The sequence below is a fragment of the Colletotrichum higginsianum genome, chromosome 9 (genome assembly GCF_001672515.1).
Source record: "Colletotrichum higginsianum IMI 349063 chromosome 9, whole genome shotgun sequence".
NCBI classification, from domain to species: domain Eukaryota; kingdom Fungi; phylum Ascomycota; class Sordariomycetes; order Glomerellales; family Glomerellaceae; genus Colletotrichum; species Colletotrichum higginsianum.
Window position 1 is genome coordinate 3,908,441 of NC_030961.1, and position 24,896 is coordinate 3,933,336.

A 24,896-nucleotide genomic window follows, 5' to 3' on the forward strand; every position below is an offset into this window, starting at 1 on the left:
GTATTCTTCAACCAGTAGCAGATCCCGAAACCAAACCCCGAGACAGAACAACTAATCGAAAAGCCTATGCTCGAGTTCTCGCCATCGCAAAGACTTAGCGTAGTTGTCTCTTTCCTACAAAGCCTGGGATCGGGGCTGAGTAGCCGTAAGACAATGTCTAATTCTGGTGGATGCTCGCTTCTACGGCCGAGTCTAGTCAGATTAGCGATGCAGGTCAATGTGTTAGCGGAGATTCCACGTCTCTCGGTGGGGTTTCAATGTTTGTAATCGTTGATCGACTTCCGCCTCCGTCCCATGTGACGAGACAAGGAACAGCAACCCGAACACAAGGTTCAGCGGGTCTGGGGTTTTCACAGAATCATGTTTCTTTAGCGGGCTGTTCTCAAAAGAAGAGCAGTGATCAGACATTCTGAGAACATTTGGCTCGAAAAGCACGAGATGTTCCCCGCCATGGTGGTCGCGGGCCGGACTTGGATGGCAGTTTCAGCTTAGCTTGGACAGGAAGCGGAACTGGGACAAGGTCATCATTCCAGGGCATACGGCGCCGACAGTAAATGGAGCAGACGGGTGTCACTCACGAGCAGAAACAGTCGATTCAGCTGGGCTACGACGTTCTTTGCTAGATTCCGCTCCTGTCTCTCCCTCCCCATGGGTAGCATCTGACCGCAAAGGGGCTGAGGAGATCAGAGGTCAAAGCCCTGAGACAGCACATTCCTGGAATCCGCAGAGAGGAAACAACCACTGTCTGGCCACATGGATTGGCCGCCTGTCGGTGGTAGTTATTCTACCTCAACAGTTTCATGCCCTAGCATCATTCCCCAGAGACACGCTCACTCCCTGTCTCCGCCGTCATCAAGGCGAAAGTTCCACAACATAGCTCTCTTCCTCCCTGTTCAGCTCTGTGATGATGTGGAGTTTTAGGTTCCACAAAGGGCTGGGAGACTGGAGAGATGGTGGCTGGATCGATGTTGAGATTGATTGCGTCGATCGAATACTTGGCACTCCGCAGGGCGTCTGATTTTGTACACTTTCATGAGTCACTTGATCAACCGTTTCGTCGCAGGGAATGATCAAAAAGTAAGACAGGAGACAAGAAAAGCTAGGGAGAAACATAGGAGAGAACACGCCTCACCCACTGCCCATTGGAAATCTCTTTGCGACATTGCGAGACAGAAACGTCAGGGGGGGCGATCTCTAGAGGCTACGAAAAGCCCTATCTCCGAGGATCGTTGGAAGAAACACGGCCAGGCCGCTCAAGTCATGGCGACTACACCTTTTGTCACCACCAAAGCCTTCTTGCATTTTTACCTTCCAGTGACTTCTGCCTATACTGTTTGTTCTGGGCTGGCTAGACTGAGTAAATGTTTCTTGCCGTACAGGAGCAGCTATGCTTGAAGCAGTGGGCCTCCGCGTCGAGGTTCTCTACTGGCCTTCAGATTCACATACAGGGTACGTGATGTGGGCTTTCGGTCTCCGAAGTATCCCGTACACTGGATTGACCAAAAAAGCGTTAGCGCTTCATGGGGACGGTACACCCTCATTGTAGCTTCTTCTGTGCAGCACCTTTTGAGATGATAAACTCACAGCTCACGCAATGATGCTGCCAAGGGTGCCTGAGTTGTTCGGAAAGTAGTAAACAGACACATGTTCTTGTTGGCAGTACAGGGACCTGGGTGCTTCGTGGACACCCAGAGGCAGAATGTGGTGCTGGCGCCGATTGTCGGGCACGTCATCAAGATGAATCAAATGAGCCCTCTGTGGGTGCTGCTTCGTTAGGCAAGGTCCCAACTTCGACAACAAACTACAAGCTTCCAAAAAGCGCCAATCGGAGTCTTTCGTTAACAATACGAGTCATTGAGATTTTTAAACTTACTGCCTGCGAGTCTCTGAGCCTAGATACTTGCCAAGATGAGTTACTGACCAGCGGGCGGCATGGGGACTGAACCCCATCGGGGATGAGGACACCAAGAGGAGCCGACTGGCTACGCAGATGAAAAAGAGCATTCCGGGTCTCTCCAGGGGTACATAGATGCCGCTGATCTTGCAAAAGGTGTACATCATCCAGTAAAGCGTGAGTGTATCAGCCACTTAGCCGCGTATCTAGCCTGCTTCTTGTCCTCTCGCAGAGGCTGGCAGGAGGCAACGCCCGACAAGAAACCCTTTCGGCCTCCCTCACACCCTCAACTGGGCACCTGCTTGAAGTACCTGAGGTGTCTGGACTATTGGCAAGGCAATGCCATTTCACTTTCCCATGGGGAACAGCAGCGGCGAGACCAGCGTGGGCAATCAGACCATAGACGTACACAAGGCGGGGAGGGCAGCCCAGCCAGCTGTCCCTGCCGAGCTTCTTTTCGCACGCCCTCCTTGCCGTTGCATTCTCACTATCCGACAGCGAATGGAAATGGAGCCGAGGAGAGGCATGAAGGCCCGGCGCGGGCCTGGTGTCGCTGTGTCTAAGTCAGTCTTGCTGCTTTCTTCTTCGTCTGCCAAGTCTTGAACTAGGGGCACCAAAGGGGGGTACTAAGAAGCACCAAGGGCCTGTCGGACCGCGGACCGAGCCCTGGAATTAATTTTGGCCGACTTGGAATCACGGTGTTGAATGCCGTGACCATTTGCGTTCCTGGTTTCATTCCTGCATTGTTCTCTCCGTTCTCCCGACGCTAATGTCCCTGCTACAGCAGCATCTCACTTGTCTGCTTGGACCTAGACCTTTATTCTGCGGGCGTGCGTTGAGCAGTTAAACAACCGAGGCCCTTTCCACCATATCGTTTAGAAAGCGACCATCTAGACCGCCTACTAAGACTCATCCGCGTTGGTTGGCAGCCTCTAACCTGTGGTCTAGGCCGCAAGGCTACGAGATCTTTTGCATTGGAACATACCGATCGACGGCAGGGAGAACTTCGCCCAAGACTGTGATTCTTCTCCATGGCATTCGAAGCGTAGATCACTACTCAGATACATCATACTTTGCCTTAGGCTTTGGCAACATGATTGATACTCTTCTTTTATCTGGACACGGCCGCGCCCACGACACTAGCTTGTTCAGTCGCCGATGTGCCACGGGACCCTGATCTCTTTGACGAGAAACCCACTTTGCGGAACGGAGATATTGCCGCTTCCTAAGCTTATTGGATCTTGTTGCGGAGGAGTTTGTCGGACTTTTGGAAGACGCGTCAGCCCCTGCCTCCCACCTGCCTATTCTACGCCTGAGAATTCCTCCTTTGAATCTGAATACATGCTTCTGCCAACTTGCGTACCACCACTGTAGAGATGCACCACTCGAGCCATTCTGTTTCCGGAAGTGCCACGCGAGGATTCAGCCCTAGTGCTCGATAGAATAGCTGTAACGGCCGTAACGGTTTGCAGGTTGTGATGGCGGAGAGATGGTGACGATGAAATGAAAAAAGGTCCCACGATGATGAGGATGCCCTTCCGTATAGCAGTTGAGCACGACTAAACTACATGTTATCAAGGCTTTGTCTTGCTCGGAACAAGACATTTTTGAACGCCACCAGGGCTTGCCTCAATCTATTACATTATTCAGATGAGACGGGATTTGCCGTCGAGAGACTGCTGACTGAATCAAGGGGCGCACTTAGTCCGTCCTCTCGACAACAACGACTATGGGTAGCCTCACCTCTTTTGTTACTAACCGGCTTGCGTGCCTTGCCCATCGATGAATTGCCAGTCATAGATAAGGTAAGCCCTGGTGTCCGGTTCCATTTAATATCGATGCTCTTCCCACCACTGCACCCTGCCCATGCTTTTGCTGCACGCCGGAAACAAGGATGATATACTAATCCTACGCTGTGTCGCCTGGCACACGGCCCGCGGAACTGTCACTTAGACACCAGTTGGAACCCCCCTCTCGGACTCTGTGTTCTTGGTGTTTGGGTTTCCTTGGAGTCTGCTGTCTCCAAGCGAGTGCAGATGGACACTCCCCTGGCAGCGCCACAAGCCACCAGTTCGGTGCTAGTGCACAGAGCTCGGAAAATGCTACCTGTAGGTTGCCACGTCGCTCAGACATAGGTCGGCACATGTTTCGTCTCGATTAAACCCGATCCAAGAGGGCTCGACTCCCACCCGCCGGATCGCACCGGATCGCAGCACACGGCAAACTAGCATTCGCCGTACGCTGTGTTCACCTTGAAAAGGCGGGATGGGCATTCCTGCCCGGTTGGTCACCTTGCAACAGGGCCCAGGCCGGGAAAGCCTCCGGTCACATCCAGCGCATTATTGGACAAGCCGGTCGTGAAGAGCATCTATCAGATCACACCATCACCCTCAGCGAGCCAGCGAGCCACAGTGTGTGCTGCGTATTGTACGACTTGGCAATAGACTAGCCCCCACACCGGTGAAGAAGTCAATTTATGTGCAGAAAAGCTGTGTACCTCCGATCACTCAATGGGCACCAGATGGCAGTCGTATGTGGTCGACGTGGGGATCGAGACTCGTAGCCGAGGCGGTCCTTCTGGAGGTCGCAAAAGTCTGTACATGATGTGAAAGAACACGGTTATAGAAAACACCGTGCAAGTGCCCATGCCTGACACTGAGATCAACGCATGGCTTCTATGGGAGTCAAAAAAACGCGGTAGCTTGGAAGCCTCAAAGCTACGACCATCCGATCAACGAACTGTGCTGCCGGCAGTGGGTGATAGGGGGGCCAGACCATGAATGTACATCGTGACCGATCTCGCAAGAGCACCATTGCCCGTCGAATAGGGGTCGACATGGGGGGAGGGGACACGCCTCGGACAGAGGATCAGGATCAAGGGTATGGGGCTGGGAAAGGGGCCAGAACCCTGCCCAGCGGCATCGCCCCGTCATGATTGATTGGGGCTTAAACGCATGCGGGGGAAGTCGGATAACGCACCTTGTTGCTGCATGACATCGTCTGTTAGTGCCATGTTTACCCTGTCCTTGAAAAGGGGAGAGGAGAGAAGAGGCTCTGCTCTGCCTAGGCAGGTAGGTGATGGCGTGCGCCGAGAGAATCAAGACCGGTTTTTGAGAGTTTAGTTTGGATGTCTTCTCCTCCTAGGTAAAGCAATTTTGTCTTGATTGTACTATGTTGGAGGCGTGATTCCTGCTGGTAGGAGGTTCCATTTGAGCTATGGTGGGCGCGGCGCGGAAAGCAGCACAACATCTCGTCCTGAGTACAAACCAGGAGAGAGAACAATTCGGACTCAGAGTCCGATCACTCGACGGCAGCCGAGGTACCACGATCCGGGGTGCTCAGAGACAACAAACAGCCACCTGCAAAGCAGATGGACGCCACAACCAAGACTGAGACCAGATGGAATCAATCGACCGAACATTGCCATACTAAAAGAGCAGGCGAAAGAACGTGAGCCAATGACGAAGGTTTCTGAAGAAAGAAAGAAGAAGAAAAAGCAAAACAAGAACATGCATGCCGCAGATGTTGAATCTGCCTACCGGCGCACAACCTCGGGCACCCGCTCCCTTGGACGCGATCACGCGCGCCGCCCTCTTCCTCTCCCGCGCAGCGTGCCGTCCCATGTTACAACCGTTCGGCCCGTCCAGTTCCCTCCCCCCCCTTCCTTTCCCCCGCTGGGCAGACTAAAGGGTCCCTTAAACCTTGCTCCAACGCAGGAGAACTGCAGCCGCGATGACTGGCAGCACGCTTGCCAACTCACCCAGCCCGGCAAACTCGGGCGGGATCCTCGCGTGGACAAACGCGCCGGCCCCGAGGAGGATGGCCACTAGGTTGTAAGCGAAGCTCCAGCCGAAGTTGAAGGCGATCCTGTGGATGGCCTTCCTGCTGATGGCGATGGCGGTGAGTATGCCGGCCAGGCTGGGCCGCATGAGCACCACGTCGGCGGCCGACTTTGCGACATCGGTACCCTCGTTCATGTGCACGCCGATCGTGGCCTGGGCCAGCGCGACCGCGTCGTTAGTACCGTCGCCACAGAATATGACAACTGGCTCCTTCAGACTCTTCCGCGGACCGCGGCGGGTTTCGGTTGTCGTGTGCGGCCGCCGAGCCATCAGCGTCTGGATGTAAGCTTGTTTGTCTGCGGGCGTGCAGCGGGAGCGGACGTGGCCGTCGGGAATCCCCAGCTGAGTGGCTACTCCTCGAACGGCGCCGTCGTCGTCTCCAGAGAGCACATGGACCGCAATCCCGGACTTTTGCAGCGTCGCGATGGTCTCGAGGGCATCGGGTCGGATGGAGTCTTCCAGACCGAACACGGCGGCGAGTGAGCCATCGATGGTGAAGCAGAAAACGGTGTAACCCTTTGTGAGGATCGGCTCGACTCTAGGATCCGTGGAGAAGCCGAGCCATCGCGAATTACCCGCTCGGAGTTTCCGCCCAGAAACAGTTGCCTCGACGCCTTTGCCAGTCAGTGCCTTGGGGTCCGACACGGTGGAGGGGGAAATGCCTTGGGCCTTGAGATGGGCAGCGACAGCGGCAGAAACGGGATGCTTGATGCTGCCAACGAGACCTAGAATCAAGCCCTTGGTTGATGTGACATCATCCGCAACATAGTCTTCCTGAGCAATCGTCAATTTGCCGTTCGTGATGGTCCCGGTCTTGTCAAACACCACATGTGACGTTTTGTAGGCAACCTCGATGCTGTCGGCGGACTTGAAGATGACGCCTCTCTCCGCAGCAACGCCGCTGGCAATAACAATGACCATCGGTACCGCGAGCCCGATGGCGCATGGGCAAGACACGATGAGGACCGTGATGGCGTACGTGACGGCCTGGATCGTGGCCTCGGAGCCGGATTGCTTGCGAACAGCAATGCCGACGGCGATCCAGATCGAGAACGTGATGATTGTTATGCCTACCACCACCGGGACAAAGTACGACGCCACCCGATCGGCGATATCCTGGATCTTGGGCTTGGAGAGCTTGGCCTCGTCAACCATGCCGGCGATGTTGCTGATGGTGTTGTCGCCCGGGAGACGGGTCAGACGGACGTTGAGGGTCCCTGAGCCGTTGATGGATCCGGCAATCAGTGAAGATCCGACGTATTTCTCGACCGGCTTCGATTCTCCCGTCATCATGGACTCGTCAAGCTCAGAGGAGCCCGAGATCACCGTCCCGTCGGTCGGGACTCTGGACTCTGGTACGACTTTGAAGACGTCCCCGTATTGGAGAAGTCGCGCGTCGATCTCCTTCTCCTCGCCTGAGCGGTCAACAACCAACGCCGTAGAAGCCTGCAGCGATCGGATGGAGATGGATTCCACGGCCTTCTGGCGCGCCAGGGCGCTAACATATCGCCCGACCATGATGAGTGTGACAAGCAGCGTGCTAGTCTCGAAGAATTCGCCCGTCGAAAGAGGCTTGTGGGAGACGAGGAAGCCGAATGATACGACGGAAAAGATGTACGCGGCACTCGTGCTCAGGACAATGAGCAGGTCCATCTCGATGACTCTCGAGAAGATCAAGCTCTTCAAGGCTTTGGGGTAGAACGGTCCTGCGACGACCACCTGTACGATAGTCGCCAGTGCCAGGGATGCGGAACCGTAGGCCAGCTCCCTCTCGGGGAGAGGGGCCCAGGCCATGACGAGGACCGGAATGGTCAAGGCGATCGAAAGCAGAGTGATGAGCCCCATGTTGCGTACATGCTTGCTGCCGGCCTCCAAGGTCGGATCGGCGCGAAGCTGCGCCAGCTCCACGGGCGTGTCCCAACCCTTATCGACCAGATCGCGAGCTCCAACGACCTCTGCGTCAAACTCGACATGGACGGTCGTCTTGTCCACTGCGCGAATGTCCGTGACGCCCTCTGGCCAGGGCTGGCTGATGAAGGCCGCAGTGTTGCCGGGGGCGAGGACGTCGATGCTGGCGCCCTGGCTGGTTATCTTCTCGCACTTGAACTCGGTCGTTCGCTCGAGATGTTTGATGACCTCGACCACCGAGCCAGCGCCCATATCCAAATCGAACTCGGCGCGCGCCAGCACCAGGCTGGTCCTGAGATTCTTGACCGCGCCAACCGTCGCGAGTGTTCGCCTGAGCTTGGTCTCGCAGCCCGTACAAGTCATGCCGGAGATGCTGAGAACGACATGTTCCTTTCCGGAGAGCCCCCGTTCGACGTCGTTGGTCACGTCGTTGGTCACGTCGCCGACCACTCGCTTGGATGTCTCTACGATGGCATCTGTGGCTTCAGTCGCATCGCAGCAGGAGTCGGCACAAGAACCCGCAACGCTTGGGGCCTTTGGCTTTGCACAACATCCCTTGGAACAACCGTCGCCCTTGACTCCATAGCCAGCGGAGCGGGACGCTTTCTTGTCGCCAGAGCGTCCAGTCGAGCCGCAGGCAGTAACTGGTGCTCCTTTAACGCAGCATGAATCGATAGAGACGCGAGAGCGAGACGACCTGATGGAAGAGCGCTTCTGAACGGGTCGTTCACGAGGAGCACAGCAAGACTCTTGTCCAAGGGCCAGCAGAGCCCGGCAGATGCAGCCCAAGGCTTCAAGCTTGGCCTGGTAAGTCCTGCGGACGGTGCGGGCGTGATCACGGCATGGCTTGCCGTTCTCGCCGCCTGTACAGCTGTTATCGCTAGCGGTCGCTGCAGGGTATGTCAGCTGCGAGCACGGCTATGGTTGTCTTCGGGATAGATTTGCATAGTACCTTTGGACGAGCGGCGCGATGCGAAAGACTTCTTGGCGGTGCATTCGCGAAGTGCGAGTCGGTCAATGCAGGTTGAGTCGCAACAAGGGGATGTCTTGCCCTCGCAACAGCTGGGTGCCTTGTCCTCTGTTACCTTTACCTCCTGGTTAGACGGCGAAGACGAGCAGCATCCTTTGCTACAGTCATCAGTTGGCTGGGGCTGCGGAGTACAGAAATCAGCGCCGATGTCTCGTTTGATGGTCGAGTCTTTTTTCTTCCTTGGCTCGGCTTTTGTGTCACAGCAGCCCTCGTTGCAGGCAACCGCAACTGGAAGTCTCGGCGCGCAACAGTCATCCGTGACATCAGTGGGCTGGGGCCCGCAGACATCCATTGCTTTGGCATCAGTGTTTGGGCCACAACATGCTTGGGAGTAATCGTCCTCAGATTTGGGCTCGGGGGGGCAGCAGCTGTCGACGACGACCTCCTCCTGAGCGCTGCAACATCCTTTCTTGTCGTCATCGGCTGTCACTTCAACGTTGTTGGGCTTTGAGGCGGTGGTATCCATGGTTGTCTCATCCGCCGAGCCACAACAGGGCTTTGCGCAAGTGACAACATCTTCTTCGGGCGGGCCACAGCAGTCTTTGACGACTGCCTGGCTGGATCCAAGTTGGGCGGCTTCAGAAGCCGGGGTCGAGGAGCAGCAGCCCTTTTGGCAATCATCGTCATTATCGCGGTTTTTGTCAGTCAAGGATTGGTCAGCTTGGAGACTGTCATCCGCCTCGACTGGCTCAGCGCAAGAACCCGCGTCGTCACAACAGCTATCAATCTCGATTTCAGCCGGCGTTTCAGTTGGAGTCGGTGAGGGCCCAGTATTGGAATCGACGGATTGGTCCTTGGAGGGACCACAGCATCCGGATCCGCAAGCCATTGCAGCGGAGTCTCGTAATCGTTGCAGTCGGATTTCTTGTCGGCGGTGAACAGCTACCGCGTGTGGTGTTTGATGGGTTTGAAGGACAAAGAAGATGCGATAGCACCTTGGCGAAGATGAGGACAGCTTCCGGAACCCAGAGTGGGTCCCGGAAGCACGTGTCGGCAGAATGGATTAGGCCGTGTCCACTTTCTCGGAGCGGCTCGGCCGATGATTGATCCTCCTCCCGCATCAGCCACATTTGAGGCACACACAAGCCACTGCCGTCTACTATGTACGTACAGCTTTCTCATTCATGTTACCTTGTCCATGAGTCGAGCCACGGCCTATGACAGAATACTTGATACGAGAACATATCATGTGGGATTCACGATACTGACATGATGCAGGAATGCCCCGATCCGGTCTGGAAGTTGGTCAGAGACGTAGATGGCATTAGGAAGGGCATAAAACCCCCTCCTCGCCCTGTGTCTCTTTTTGAGAGATCAAACGACACTTTAAATCCTTCACTTCCTACACATACGCATTGCGGCAGCTACAAGTTTCCATACATCCATCATCAGTTGTGTTGGGATAGGAAGCGAGTGTCTTAAGTTCTAGAAAACGCACGATTATATCCATGACCCATCTGAACTTGTTTAAAACAGTGTTAGAACAACAGAGATAAGCAGAAGTTTCGTTTATGGATTATCTCAAGCAGATAACCGTACCCCAAATCAATCAGCCACACACTCATACACATCCGGCGTCGCCCCACCTTGCCTCTGTCTGTGGTCCCAAGTAGTGTTGGCTATAGTCAATGTGATCTCAGTGACTTCTGACTCTTCTTGGTCGACTTGCCTGAAGAGGACTTGTGCCTCTTCGAACTGTACTCCAAGTCGGCTCGATGTGCTGATCCGCGACCAGCCGAGGCCGAGGACCTACAAGACGTGCTACTCGAGACAGACGACTTGTGGGAAACGCTGCTCCTCGAAGATGAGCCCGATGTAGAAGGCGAAGTAGTCTCAACCTCCTCGTCAACGGGAAGGAAGCCGTTGATCTTGGACAGGGCCGAGCCTCGGCGGTGCGAGCGAGTAGCCGAGCCGTACCCAAACTTGCGGCTGGCCGTTCCCTTGCGAAGCTCACCGAATGTCATGTCAGGAGTCGCTGCTCGAGTCGGGACTGGAGTCGCTCGGTTAGCTACATCATCGAGCGGTAGAAATCGGGCTCGTTTGAGGCTTACGGTAGCGTGTGCACTCCGCACAGCAGCCGTGGTCACACGTCCGGGTCTCATCGGCGGCAATCCCACCGTAGTTCTGGTCCGGCATCCGCTTCGGCATCGTACACCAACCCTGGTCATTGGGTCCTTGGCCACACTGGCAGCATGTCCAGGTCCCACCCATAGCCTTGAACTGGCAGTTGAGAAGCGGACAGTCGGTATTGCTGGGTTGCGCCGTTGCGTAGCTGACATGGCTGCACGGTGTCTCGACACCCGTTTCGAGGTCGATCATGGCGGAAGGGCAGTAATGCCAGTTGATCGAGGTGTGAGAACACGGATGCCATCGAGGGTGACCATGACACATTGTAACGACTGACAGAGTAGAGGAACTACTGTATGATGGCTTGGTATCCGAGAGTGATTTTGGTCGCGACGGTCTACTAAAGTCAATGGCGGTCGAATTGTTGAGGTGATAAGATCATGGAGAGTGGCATCGTTCCAAACAGCAATCTCCGTCTTATATACATCATCTCATGGGCTGTTTGATCACGATTCTCTGCACATTATGCTACTAATCCTTGATTCCAGCGTTGCAATGATCGCTTCGCCATTCAGATCATCCACCCACAGACGCCTTGCTTTTTTTCTATTTTCCACGTCCACTGATACACATCCAATCCTCGCCAACCATCCCGAGCATCACCACGTCGTTGCATCCTATCTGAAATTACTGCCGCCTCATCACAGTGATGCCTGTGAAACCATACCCTCGATTTGGCCCCGATGGACTGTCTTGGGGCAACCAATGTCTCGGGGCCGTATATTAGATGAAGGGAGGATGATGCGTTGAACCTACAACGAGGAGGGAAAACAACAAGTTGGCGACCAATGAGACCGTCGTGGGATGTAGCCAAGGAGTTCCAGCGGCATCGCGTGCGAGTCTAGTTGAAGTCCCCGGCGGATAGCTGCAGCTTGTGCTACACAGATCCGCCCAGTATTGGATCTTGGCGATCTCCACGATCCTTCTGGTGTCACCCGACTTTGACCGGATCCATGGGAAAACTTAGTCCACGAGTGAGTAAACGTAGCGGGCACCGATCCGACGTCCCGGTGCCCTAGATGTCCAGATCTCGCTTGCGATGTGGCAGGAAGGAGTCTTTTCCATTGGCAGAGGTCATGGTCTCACGATAACCAGCAAGACTCCATCGGAGCTAAGACTAGTCCCGAGACTTGGCATCGCCAATTGGTTGGGATCTGGGTGACGGGGAGGATAGTGGCGTGATGAGAAGAAAGCATGGGGGCTGGATCGAATGCGAGAGTGCAGGATCTGGGGCTCGAAATGGACAGGTCTCTAACGTTGGTACTTTCACCTATGAAAAGGCACCCCGATCTGAAGATCACGATTTGTCATCTTGCAGGTCTGTACTAAAGTTTCAGCCTACGATAGTACCACACTGAGCTCGTAATGGTGGCTAGGGTAGCCCACAGAAAGATTGTTGTGATGGTCATATTATTGAGATAGCAACTTGAACAGAGGAGATCGTCAACGACAGAATTTCGGAGACTATGAATTTCGACGTCCATAAAAGGCGAAGACTTTTTTTAATTGCGACGAACCCTCACAACTGGCCACGCCAGCGAGACGGTCGTAAGACAAATCAAAATACCCTTCGCCCAATTCGAATGTTGTCGATATGAGCCGTCGAGCCTAAACCGGAACCATTCCAAACTCTTACAACCCACAGAGAATTATGGTTGGGTCTTTTCTTGATCCATCTCGCCATCTCTGTTGATTCTCGTACAGCCTAGCCATCAACAGCCGCGGTACAGGTCGCGCAGCAGATGTGCTCGCAGCGGTACTCATTCCCGTCAATGATCATGACACAGCTGCACCTGCCGCCATCGTTCCAGCCCTTGCCGCACCAGCAACAGTTCCAGCACCGGTTGCGTACTTCATAAGGACAGTTTGCCAGGGGGCATTTGGGCAACGGGTAGCCCGGGGGAGGCGGATAGGGGATGTTCTGCTGAGTGACGTCTCTGCATGTTTTTCGATTGAAGGAATCCTTCCTCGAGGGCGATTGTGCCTTCGAGCAGTGGCTGACCTGGGTCTGTACATGCTCACACGGCAGTTTGTAGGAGACGATGTTGCACATTGCGTGAGATGTGTTGAGTCTCTGGCGTTTTGGGGTGGGATTTTATGTAATTGATGACTAGAAAGTTCTCCAGAACCCTGCGGTACGTGCTGAGTAGAAGTTTGATTTGCGAGTTGGAGAAAACGAGTGGAAGTTCTTGGAGTTATGATTCTGCAAGATGTTTTGCTACATCAACATCCATCTGGAAGACCGGGAATCAATGTCCATCTATATAGTAGAACGGGGTTTCTATAGACATGAAGGAAAAGGCAGACTCGGCGGCCTGACATTACGTGCTAGAACACGATCCTCCACAATGTATGGGGGCGGCCACGATGTCAACTGCCTCTCCTGACGACCAGTATCCGTATTGTCGACACCCAAAAGAAACCTGGTCGGCTGAATCGCGAGGAAAAAAGGCAACTGACTCGCAAATATCGTCCCAATAATCAAATAGTCTGAGGCTTTATTGGGACAAAAACGTGGCAGCCAGGTCTCTGATATGTATGAAGGGCCGAGTTCGGAAGTTACATTTCGATTTCGAGCGCAGTTTGGATGTCAACAGCAGCGACATCGCAAAGAGATCCAGAGAAAGGCAAACGTGCGAACCAGTTGCGTGAAACATGCAGTTGGATCAAGAAAGTGTCGATTGGCCTATATTGCTCGGTGTGTTGCAAAGGCTACCAAGCCTCCTCGCCTCTTCGCCTCCGTCCTCCAGCCTCTCTCGGATATCAACCAGCAGACAGGCTAGTCACGAGCGTAGCGCCTTCGTATGCTAATATTGTCCCTATGAAGGGGATATCTTGACCCTGACTGATTCTTCTTTCGACTCTTGTACCACTTTACTTTAAGTCAGACTACCCACTTTTCGGCACCCCCCCCATTTCGGCACCCCAAAAATGCCTCAAATGCCTCATCACCAGAACATACCCCTCAACTTTCAACATCAACAACATTTTCTATACTTATGCGAATAACCTCATTTTTTCCTCAGAGCTTCTTTTCGACCTTATGGGCCAGTATACCGAAGATGAAGTCAATCAGGCCCTTGACGCAATAACCAACGGCATGCCCATTAAGAGGGCTGGTCAGGTGTATGGCATCCCAAGATCAACACTTCAGTATCGGATTAAGGGCACTCAACCAAGGTCAATTGCCTTTTCTGACCTGCAGAGACTTTCTGTTAGTCAGGAGGCTAAACTGGCTGAATGGGTTCGCATTCAGCATGCCCTTGGTGTTGCCCCAACCCATCTGCAAGTGAGGCTATTCGCAGAAAGGATCCTCCATGCCATGGGGGATACAGAGCCTATAGGAAAAGGCTGGATCCAAGCCTTCTTGAAGAGGAATCCATCAGTCAAGGTCCAGAGAAGTCGCCCTATCGATTCTAGGCGTGTTAATGGGGCATCTACTGAGGTCATCAGGGACTGGTTCAAACTACTCGCCATACCAGAGATCACCAGCATCAAACCAGCTAATAGATACAACATGGATGAGACTGGTATCCTTGAGGGCCAGGGATCTAATGGGCTGGTGCTGGGCATGTCTGAGACGAAGTCTGTACGTAAGAAACAGCCTGGATCAAGGGCATGGGTATCCATCATCGAATGCATCTCTGCCCTGGGCCATGTTCTGAATCCCCTCGTTATCTATAAGGGCAAGGCAGTCCAGCAGCAGTGGTTTCCTCTAGACCTTGGCCCTTATGAAGGATGGCAATTCACTGCAACGGAGAATGGATGGACTTCAGATGCCACTGCAGTTGAATGGCTGCAGAAGGTCTTCATCCCTCAGACTCTTCCTCAGGGCAAGGAGGTCAGGCTGCTGATCATGGATGGACATGGGAGTCATACAACGACTGACTTTATGTGGTTATGCTATATAAACAACATCCATCTATTGTTCTTACCGCCACATACCTCCCATGTCCTCCAGCCACTTGATCAGTCAGTCTTCAGCCCTGTCAAGGCAGCCTATAGGAAGGAGCTTGGATACCTTGGTCAGTGGAATGATTCAACTGTTGTAGGCAAGAGGAACTTTATAGGCTGTTATCAGAAGGCTCGTACTGCAGGTATGACGATGCAGAACATTAGAAGTGGTTGGAAATGGACAGGGTTATGGCCTGTCTCTATGGCGAAGCCTCTGATGAGCTCCCTACTGCTCCCATCAACACCAGCAGCATCAGGATCATCTGATCAGGTCAGCAAAGGGCAGTCTGGAGGCAAGGAAGCTGAAGGATGGGTATCTGCGTCATCTGCAGTGGCATGGTCGACGCCAAGGAAGATGAAGGATCTAGCTGGGCAGTTGAAGCTATTCACAGAGCTGGAGAATGATGCCTTTACTCAACGCCTTCTATTCAGGAAGGTAAAAAAAGGCTTCAGCGAGCAGGCATATGAGCTGGCAAATACCCAGCAGAAACTGGAGCTTCTGCAGGCCCAAGTCACCAATACTGCAGTAAGGAAAAGAAGGGCAGTCCAGCTGGATCCTAACACTAAGTTCGCCAACATCAAAGACATCCAGCAGGCGCAACTTAAGGCTGGGGAAAAAGAGGATGATGCAGCCGAATCCAGCGACTCTGAATACCCTAGTGAAGCTGAAAGCTGTATTGTTGTTGCATCTAGAAGAAGTCAATGATTAATTGAAGTCGACGAGTATGATGGGAATAGCTTCATTTTTGGGGTGCCGAAATGGGGGGGGTGCCGAAAAGTGGGTAGTCTGACTTACCCCCTTGGTGAGCAAGCTGCATGTCCAGGCTCGAGTAGCTGTGGAGCCGCAAGCCCAGGAAAAGCCGAAGACTTGGATGTGGCTGTCGATAGAAGTCTTCACTTGGGGGCGATGATGCATCCTGAGTTCTCGCGCTCCAGAAATCCTGCTGCCGCTCCGTGAAACGATTCCAAATCACTAGTTGAAACTTCCTTGTGTATTCCTTTCGGTCCGTGTTCTTTGATGATTGGGTAGTAGTCTAGCTGAACTCAGATAGACTGTGGGAATGTCTCGTCGTAGCAAGACCGTCAAGTGGTGGTGTCGGATGTGCAGTTTGGACAGACGCGGTGGTAGCAGAAGGTGTCCGGGCTCTTCTTCATCTTGTGTCGGCACCATCGGAGTGAGTTGCTCCCCCGGTTACATTGACAACAAATCCACTGTCCATTCAGTTCCCGCAGACGACAGTTTCCGGAGCTACAGTCGGGTGAGATGAGACAGCCTCCTGTTGCGCATGGGTTATCGAAATCAATCGACTGGACCGGGTCGTAGAAGACTCGCTCGCAAGGGAGCTGGAACCCTCCGTCCGAGTCCTTTCCGGCGTCCATGCAGAACTCGTAATGAACAACATAATCGATTGGACGAGCGCAAGGCAGGACGTGATGGTGGTGCAAGTAGGAATAGGTGCACATATTGGCCTTCTGTGAGAAGAATACACCCGAGTTAATGACGAGTTCCAGGATGACGGAGTCCTTCCCTTGAATGGTTGTCCTGAAGGGTGTGTATAGAACACTGTCCAGAAGCAAATTGGTTAGACAGCGGGGATCGATCTCAGCTGCAGCCAGTTCCTTGGGTGATCGAGTGTTGAGGTAGGACAGAGATGCGAGCTCCGGGAGGTTGCCGCTTACGAGCGCGACAGAGTCCGGACTTTGGGGGTTTGCGGCCTGTTGGCGAACTAGGGTCAACGAACTTGGAGACGCCAGAAGCCGACTTGGAACAGTACGTGAGGAGATGTGACTGGTGAAATCAAACATCAGAAGTCGCCTGCACATGCAAGACAATGCGGTGCAGAGAGTTAAGCGAGTATGAAGTGGTCGATGATGCTCAACACCCCCCCCTGCTCAGACTGTCTTGCTGTGACTGGAGTTGAATTGAATGATGCTTGTGAGTCGCAATTCACGATGCGTAGGAGAGCAGCATTGGCGTTCTTATACACGACGTTACAGCATGCCCTTCTGACTCCTGCAATGATGGATTGCACCCAGCTTTACCTTACACCAAAAATGTGATCCATACTAGGCTCGATGTCCATGCCGTTCACGACCGCGTTCCTGGAATCCAATCACCACGAGCCATTTGTGTTGTTGCCTCTGCTGACTCGGGGGGGATGGCACGATTTCTCTACCAGGTTTCAATAATTGACCGCCATTGTCCAACCCATGGGCCACATTTTCTCACGGTTAATCCGGAGAATGATAGAACACGTGGGGTTTGCGTGGTTACTGGTCTTTCACACGCAGAGCGTTCAAGCATCGATAGCCAGTGGCCATCAAGAAGCCGAGACATAGAGGCACACAATTGTAACAGCAGGCGATTCCGGGAGGACTCCCTTTTCGTCACCCATATTGATGCCACATGAGAAGGGCGTGGCAAGGGGACACAAACGCGCTTCTAATCCCAGCTCCCACGAGCCTCGCCTGGGATGGTGGTTCTAGCTGCCGGCATTCTCAATTATGAGGTGGCTTGCAAGTGGCTAGATCTGTAGAGTCCAAAGTTCTAGGCATATTCTAGAAGACTATGGCATGAGCGATAGAATGAAATCACCACTATCCAGGGGTCGCCTTACTACATACATGGTGACTGTAGGGCCTCCTCACGTCGTCTCAGTATGTTCGGTGCTCAGAACAATCTCAGGCATGCCTGGCATGGCCTCGAAAGCCCCAGGAGTAGGAGATTGATTACCCTCGGCAGTCCACCAGTGGCTAGTTCTAAAGGATCAAAGCGCTGAACACTGTATATAAAGTCCCATTTTGGCTCAATGACACCAAGGAGCGTAAATGGCATGGAAGCACGATGTTGTCTTTCCCTGCATTGTACTAAAGGTGATTGCTTTCTACCAGAAACGCAAGACGCTGCGGCGTACTTCCTTTGTCCTCGAGCTACGGTTATCTTCAAGCTTGATCGAACTCGTTTTTTGTCTCACGTGCTGTTCCGGAGAAATCAACCCCAGGTCGTTCTGATCGGGAAAGCTTCAGTAGGTTCGTTAGGTGTGACTGTGACAAGACCGCCTTTACAAGTCACTTACACGTTCTTCGGTTGCCACTACACTCTTGACATATCAAAAACCGTACGGTGGAGATAGACTTTGTCGGTCCAACAACTATGCAGTAGCTCATGAATGACTTCATCGAGTTGGCTTGCTCATGTAAATTTAGACCTAGACCTGTGCTTTTACAGCCTCCATCCGCGTGGTTTCATTCAAGCATAGATCGCACGTTTGTCTGGATGATTTCAAATTTATTCCAAGTTGATCACGTTCGATGTATATTCAGTTTTCTTTCATCCGACAGAAAGATGACTCGAAATCTCGCTTTCAGCCCTCGCTTGTGATTGTTGAAAATGTCACATCACAGATCAGCTAGAGCCGAGAGGCAGACCTATGGACTGCCACACCATGCAAGGGGAAATGAACTCGGTTCTTAGGCTTGAGAGTGCAGCTGTTGGTCCCAGGAGGCTGGGAATCAAGGCATCTGAGTCAAGTAATGGGCATAAACCGCGACCAAGGCTAGTGTAGCCTGGTTTCCTCTAAGTCAGACTACCCACTTTTCGGCACCCCCCCCATTTCGGCACCCCAAAAATGAAGCTATTCCCATCATACTCGTCGACTTCAATTAATCATTGACTTCTTCTAGATGCAACAACAATACAGCTTTCAGCTTCACTAGGGTATTCAGAGTCGCTGGATTCGGCTGCATCATCCTCTTTTTCCCCAGCCTTAAGTTGCGCCTGCTGGATGTCTTTGATGTTGGCGAACTTAGTGTTAGGATCCAGCTGGACTGCCCTTCTTTTCCTTACTGCAGTATTGGTGACTTGGGCCTGCAGAAGCTCCAGTTTCTGCTGGGTATTTGCCAGCTCATATGCCTGCTCGCTGAAGCCTTTTTTTACCTTCCTGAATAGAAGGCGTTGAGTAAAGGCATCATTCTCCAGCTCTGTGAATAGCTTCAACTGCCCAGCTAGATCCTTCATCTTCCTTGGCGTCGACCATGCCACTGCAGATGACGCAGATACCCATCCTTCAGCTTCCTTGCCTCCAGACTGCCCTTTGCTGACCTGATCAGATGATCCTGATGCTGCTGGTGTTGATGGGAGCAGTAGGGAGCTCATCAGAGGCTTCGCCATAGAGACAGGCCATAACCCTGTCCATTTCCAACCACTTCTAATGTTCTGCATCGTCATACCTGCAGTACGAGCCTTCTGATAACAGCCTATAAAGTTCCTCTTGCCTACAACAGTTGAATCATTCCACTGACCAAGGTATCCAAGCTCCTTCCTATAGGCTGCCTTGACAGGGCTGAAGACTGACTGATCAAGTGGCTGGAGGACATGGGAGGTATGTGGCGGTAAGAACAATAGATGGATGTTGTTTATATAGCATAACCACATAAAGTCAGTCGTTGTATGACTCCCATGTCCATCCATGATCAGCAGCCTGACCTCCTTGCCCTGAGGAAGAGTCTGAGGGATGAAGACCTTCTGCAGCCATTCAACTGCAGTGGCATCTGAAGTCCATCCATTCTCCGTTGCAGTGAATTGCCATCCTTCATAAGGGCCAAGGTCTAGAGGAAACCACTGCTGCTGGACTGCCTTGCCCTTATAGATAACGAGGGGATTCAGAACATGGCCCAGGGCAGAGATGCATTCGATGATGGATACCCATGCCCTTGATCCAGGCTGTTTCTTACGTACAGACTTCGTCTCAGACATGCCCAGCACCAGCCCATTAGATCCCTGGCCCTCAAGGATACCAGTCTCATCCATGTTGTATCTATTAGCTGGTTTGATGCTGGTGATCTCTGGTATGGCGAGTAGTTTGAACCAGTCCCTGATGACCTCAGTAGATGCCCCATTAACACGCCTAGAATCGATAGGGCGACTTCTCTGGACCTTGACTGATGGATTCCTCTTCAAGAAGGCTTGGATCCAGCCTTTTCCTATAGGCTCTGTATCCCCCATGGCATGGAGGATCCTTTCTGCGAATAGCCTCACTTGCAGATGGGTTGGGGCAACACCAAGGGCATGCTGAATGCGAACCCATTCAGCCAGTTTAGCCTCCTGACTAACAGAAAGTCTCTGCAGGTCAGAAAAGGCAATTGACCTTGGTTGAGTGCCCTTAATCCGATACTGAAGTGTTGATCTTGGGATGCCATACACCTGACCAGCCCTCTTAATGGGCATGCCGTTGGTTATTGCGTCAAGGGCCTGATTGACTTCATCTTCGGTATACTGGCCCATAAGGTCGAAAAGAAGCTCTGAGGAAAAAATGAGGTTATTCGCATAAGTATAGAAAATGTTGTTGATGTTGAAAGTTGAGGGGTATGTTCTGGTGATGAGGCATTTGAGGCATTTTTGGGGTGCCGAAATGGGGGGGGTGCCGAAAAGTGGGTAGTCTGACTTATTCACTCTCTTCACCTTATTCTTGAAGAAATCCATCTATGAAACCGATCGAAGCCACTAATTCAAAACAGTTATCAAACGCATCTAGAAATGGGATCGGTTCTCGGAGTCAGGCACCAGGAGGGCAACTGGTTCCGGAGATACATCATACGATGATGCATCAGCGTACACATGTGTCTTTCCGTTCGTTGCACAAAGTAAAGCGCCGACTCGGGCTTCGGTCGTCGGTCCGCTGACCAATTTGGACGTGATACAGTCTGGATTTGACGCTCCAAAACGCCTCAATCATCCAATAGGCACAATCGTGCAGAGAGCTGAAGAAAAAACTTCAATAAACCATTGGAATGGCTTGAGCATTGCCCAAGAATTACGGCCGGACGAACTTCGTTTGTCCCTTCCTGATAAACAAGCGCAAGTATGGGCTTATGTTGGACCGGTCTCGACCTGCATATGCCGTGCCCTGAGGGCGTTTGAACCTTAGTGTGGCGCACTTCAAGGGTTACTCAAGAGGTCTAGGTGCTGGCGCACTCTACGATCCATGACTCGAGGGGTCCATGTCTCAGTGGACGATAATCTTAACCGAGAGCCAGTGCTTCTAGGGATTCCTCGTATTTGATGGTAAACGATACTGAAGCTGTGTTGCGATGACCCAAGCGTTCTGGTGCCCTGTCACATGAGAACGAGGATATCTCCGTACAACTTCGGATTCTAGTCAAGGCGATCGGAGGACTTGTGTTAAGCATTCGGTTAAGACGCAAGTCTTTCTTGCGAAAAGCGTTAGGTAAAAAACTGCATCAACATCATTCTCTTCATTTCAAGTTCTCCATGACACTTAGCAAGGCCCATTGAAAGTCGACGGCGACAGGGTTTCACCGTTGTGCGACCCTAGAACAGTCAGATGATATTCCTTTTCTTCCTGGAAGAATGAGTCTGCTTCATCTACGACTTTGTTCATCATTCTTTCTTCACCTGGAATACCCACATTTTCCAATCATGAAGGGGAGGCAAACACACAAGCGCTGGGAGTCTTGCTGTAGATGTCTAGATCTCCTCTGCCTACCAGATATTCAAACTTGCCCAATGAAGTAGTGTCGGCATACCGGCTTTCAAATGCAAAGAAAACAGAGCATAATTCCGGTGTGTAATATAGGACCGTGCAGCCCCACAGGATTCATCGGCACGGGGAAACTGTGCTATTCATCGCACTGGGTGTTGATCTTCCTCGGAGTCCAAACGGTGCCCCACCGCGTCCCGATGCCAGCGGAGGTCAACATCATGTTTTACACCGGACGAGCACCGGCCCCACCCGACGCCGGTCCAGCCAACTTCCGCTCCCGTCGCATTAGCGACGCCGCCCGACAAAAGAAAGCGAGCCGGCGAGCAAGACTCATAGAAATGGTGCTTGGTTCATCTTAAAATCGTTTAGATCCTCTACAGCCTGCTCGTGTCGTACGCAGGCGCCGCGCTGGAGATGGACCTCAAGCTGCCAGGACCAAGTCGAGGCCTAACGTGTCACGGCGTCATGTGTTCACCAACGTGAAGCCAGATTTCGACAGGATACGGCGCCAAGGAAACCAATGGGATCAGTTACTGTACGACCGATGTAACTTAGGCCATGGATTGAAAGCGCAAGAAACTCCGACGACCACAAGGAGGTTCCGGAACATAGCATGATTTTGCCCTGTTCGGCCTCCGTAATCCCATTCTCCCGTTTCCCCCATGCTTCCTAGTGCGTCGTGGTCCGCCGCCTTCCTTGTCAGCCACACCCTCTTTTATGCATCGCTGACTCCATCCGGGCTCTCCATTCGTAAATCTCTTACCTCAGCCAATCATGGTGGCCTACCTCACAGCATGTCACTGCTTGTTTTTGAAGGACCCTAACTAGCGAGTGAGCACATCCTGTCACCATCCTCCGCGGGGCTTGCTGACGCCTATTTTGAGGACACTCAACAACCAATATAGCCACCCTCCACGCGGACTATCAATTTTGCCGAATAGTGGCTCACCAGAGCTTACATGTGCTCATTTCCTTCTGTTAGGCTGGAGGAAACATCCTGGATATAACCCCCGCAGCTAAGATAAAGAAGAATCTCCCGAGTCTTAGGCGAATGAAACGCAGGGAGGGAGATGTGCTGTACGAGGCGCAAGCGTGGAAGGATCACCACCGAGTATGGCGGAAACACGTTGGTCCTGCCAGCATCGACCGGTGCCAGGGAAGAGCAAGCTCTTAATAACCCTCTACATCTCTTGTAGCAGGTCCATGTCCATCTTGGTTTGAGATTTGGTATTCCTTCCATCTCGTTAGGCTGTTTTCTTTTACTCTCCTGCAAGAATCGCACAGTACTAGCTGTAGCCAGGCTTGTACCTACTGCAAACATCGAGGAGTGACGAGCAGTAGAAGGCATACACGATGCACGCAATGCATCATGCGAAAGCAGAGCCGATGCAGAGTGAAACAAGGGCCAGTTGATCTGTGTGGTGTCTCTTCTCACTTCTCTGAGATTAACCTTCCAACAGATATCATCGCTCTTATACCATCTCAAGACAATCTATCTATTCACCAGAAGCGACCTCAAGACAGTCGTTTTACCTCAAGCCTTTTTTGCGACTTCCAGCCTTCTAACCAACGGGTTCCGAAATATAGATGAACTGCCCCCTTTCCCCGCATTCAGCCTCCTTCAGCGCCTGCTTCACGCCATGATTTGGGTATACGCAAGCCTCCTTCTTTCGAACCTCGCCAACCAGCGCCTGCCAGGTTCGCTCACAGAAGACGCCTTCAACAAGCCTTGGCGTCCCATCTCCTCGGGTCGAATCTCCCCCAACGAAGCTCGGCATGCCATGCTCTACCTCGTGCCAAGTGTCATGCTCTTGGGGGCCGTCAGCGACGCGTTCCGCGAGACGACCAGCTTCATCGCCTTCCTTTGGATGTACAACGACCTTGAAGGCGCGAACATGAGTATCTGGTGGAGGAACCTGCTCAACGGCCTCGGGCTCATGACCCTTTCCGCGGGCGCTACGGCGGTCACGAACGGGCATGTGGATTACTCGCTTGCCTCTGGGACGGCATTCCATTGGCTTGTCATCACGGGATTGGTGGTCTGCACCACGATACACGCTCAGGACTTACCTGACATCGTCGGAGACAGGGCTACGGGACGGGAGACGATTCCGATTATTTATGGAGACATGGTTGCGAGGGTGAGTCTGGTTATCGGTGTGATGTTCTGGTCCTTTGCTGTACCAGCCTTTTGGGGGTTCGGGTGGGCTGGGTATGTGCCCACTGTTGGATTAGGACTGGCTATGAACTCTTTTTCGTTCTGGCGGCAGAATCTGCAAGGTGACGAGGTTGCTTGGAAGCTTTGGTGTTGCTGGTACGCGGTCATATACTTGTTGCCTTGTTCGCGGGTCATTTTCAGTGTCATCTCTTGAGAGACGACAAATCAGGGAACGGCGGTGACAGATATGAAGACATTCGGAAAGGTAGACAACGAACAAGCATGGAAACTTACGTAGAGTTGGTCTACCATATGAAGACAGCGGACGGCCGCATTGAGACAGACCTACTTGGAACTGAGCGGGTGCCTTGTAGATAACTGTTTCATATAACTGTTACATACATTTGGGTCTATGCCGGTAAGTGTGGAAGCATGACTTTATCCGTGGCCACGCGAAGACGGTAGACGGATGGCAGACGGACGGCAGACGGTCGGCAGCCAGCCCGGATCACCTTGGTTAGAAAGCAACGTGGCGGCGTGGATACGTATTAATGAGACATCCGGTCCTAAAGTGTACTGGACATATCGATAGACATACGAAAAGGACTGGTCTATAACTTGGATATGCCCACAGCGGAACGTTTGCATCATCGCATTCCTCAGCCGCATCTAGCACGGCAACCACCACGTTCTCTCCCTGCTCCCAACCTGAAGCAACACATTTTCAGATTGGAACAAGCTCGAGGAGCTGAAAACCCCTCCCAGCAAATCACGAGATGCGAGGGTTGGTTGACCGTTCAACCCCTCACCTGCCGCCATGTCTGCCGGCCGTTGTCTTGCCGCAACCGGGAGTGAGCGAGACCTGATGGTCCCAAACCTTGGACTTTTGTCTTAGACATAGCAGCCTATCAGATATCAACCAGAAGCTGCATTTCTAGCTGCCGGGCCGTCCCTTGCGCTGGAACTACGGACGGGTGGAAGCGTCGAGAGGTCACCCGCCTTCAACCTTGTAACACGAGGCAATCGCCGAGGGCTCGGAACTCCCCCCACTCCGAGATATCGGTGCGCCTTGGCTAACCAAGAAGTAGGAACTGTTCCCTGGATGATCTTACCGATGCAGAGGAGATGCTGCTCGAGGATGCAAGTAATCGTGTCAAGGGCCCAACGAACAATGGGTGGCAATGGTAAAAGCACTACCCATCTCCCTTGATCACCGGGACAATATCCCAGGGGGACTGGTAGGATTTCCTCCCCAACGCGTTGCTCCCCAAAGCCTGCTTGCGAATTTGAAGGGCACGCCACACCGTTCCAGTCCAGAATCATCATGACTTTGACTTTGCGCGTCCCAAGCCATGTGAGGATGGCAAGATGTCTACCCCGCATACATGATCGCATCCCTTGAAGGTGAGGTATCCCAGCTCGCCCGTGGGGCAGATGAATGACAGCTTACTCTGATCTTCCTTAAAAGCTTCGGCTGGGT

General features: G+C 52.7%; 3 protein-coding genes across 3 annotated transcripts; 1 reads left to right on the plus strand and 2 right to left on the minus strand.

Annotated features, from left to right (window-relative positions):
* Nucleotides 1-5,589: 5,589 nt before the first annotated feature.
* Nucleotides 5,590-9,503, minus strand: CH63R_13400 (Copper-translocating P-type ATPase; the record flags this gene model as incomplete). The annotated part of the gene is made up of 2 exons (XM_018308374.1): nucleotides 5,590-8,534; nucleotides 8,597-9,503. The coding sequence occupies 2 exons, from the start codon at nucleotides 9,501-9,503 to the stop codon at nucleotides 5,590-5,592; spliced, it is 3,852 nt and encodes a 1,283-aa protein (XP_018152791.1).
* A 796-nt stretch (nucleotides 9,504-10,299) lies between these two features.
* CH63R_13401 (uncharacterized protein) lies at nucleotides 10,300-11,065 on the minus strand (the record flags this gene model as incomplete). Its single annotated transcript, XM_018308375.1, has 2 exons — nucleotides 10,300-10,664; nucleotides 10,726-11,065. 2 exons carry the CDS (start codon nucleotides 11,063-11,065, stop codon nucleotides 10,300-10,302), a joined length of 705 nt encoding a protein of 234 aa, XP_018152792.1.
* Nucleotides 11,066-22,898: 11,833 nt separating this feature from the next.
* CH63R_13402 (UbiA prenyltransferase) lies at nucleotides 22,899-23,630 on the plus strand (the record flags this gene model as incomplete). The annotated part of the gene is made up of 1 exon (XM_018308376.1): nucleotides 22,899-23,630. One exon carries the CDS (start codon nucleotides 22,899-22,901, stop codon nucleotides 23,628-23,630), a length of 732 nt encoding a protein of 243 aa, XP_018152793.1.
* Nucleotides 23,631-24,896: the final 1,266 nt, after the last annotated feature.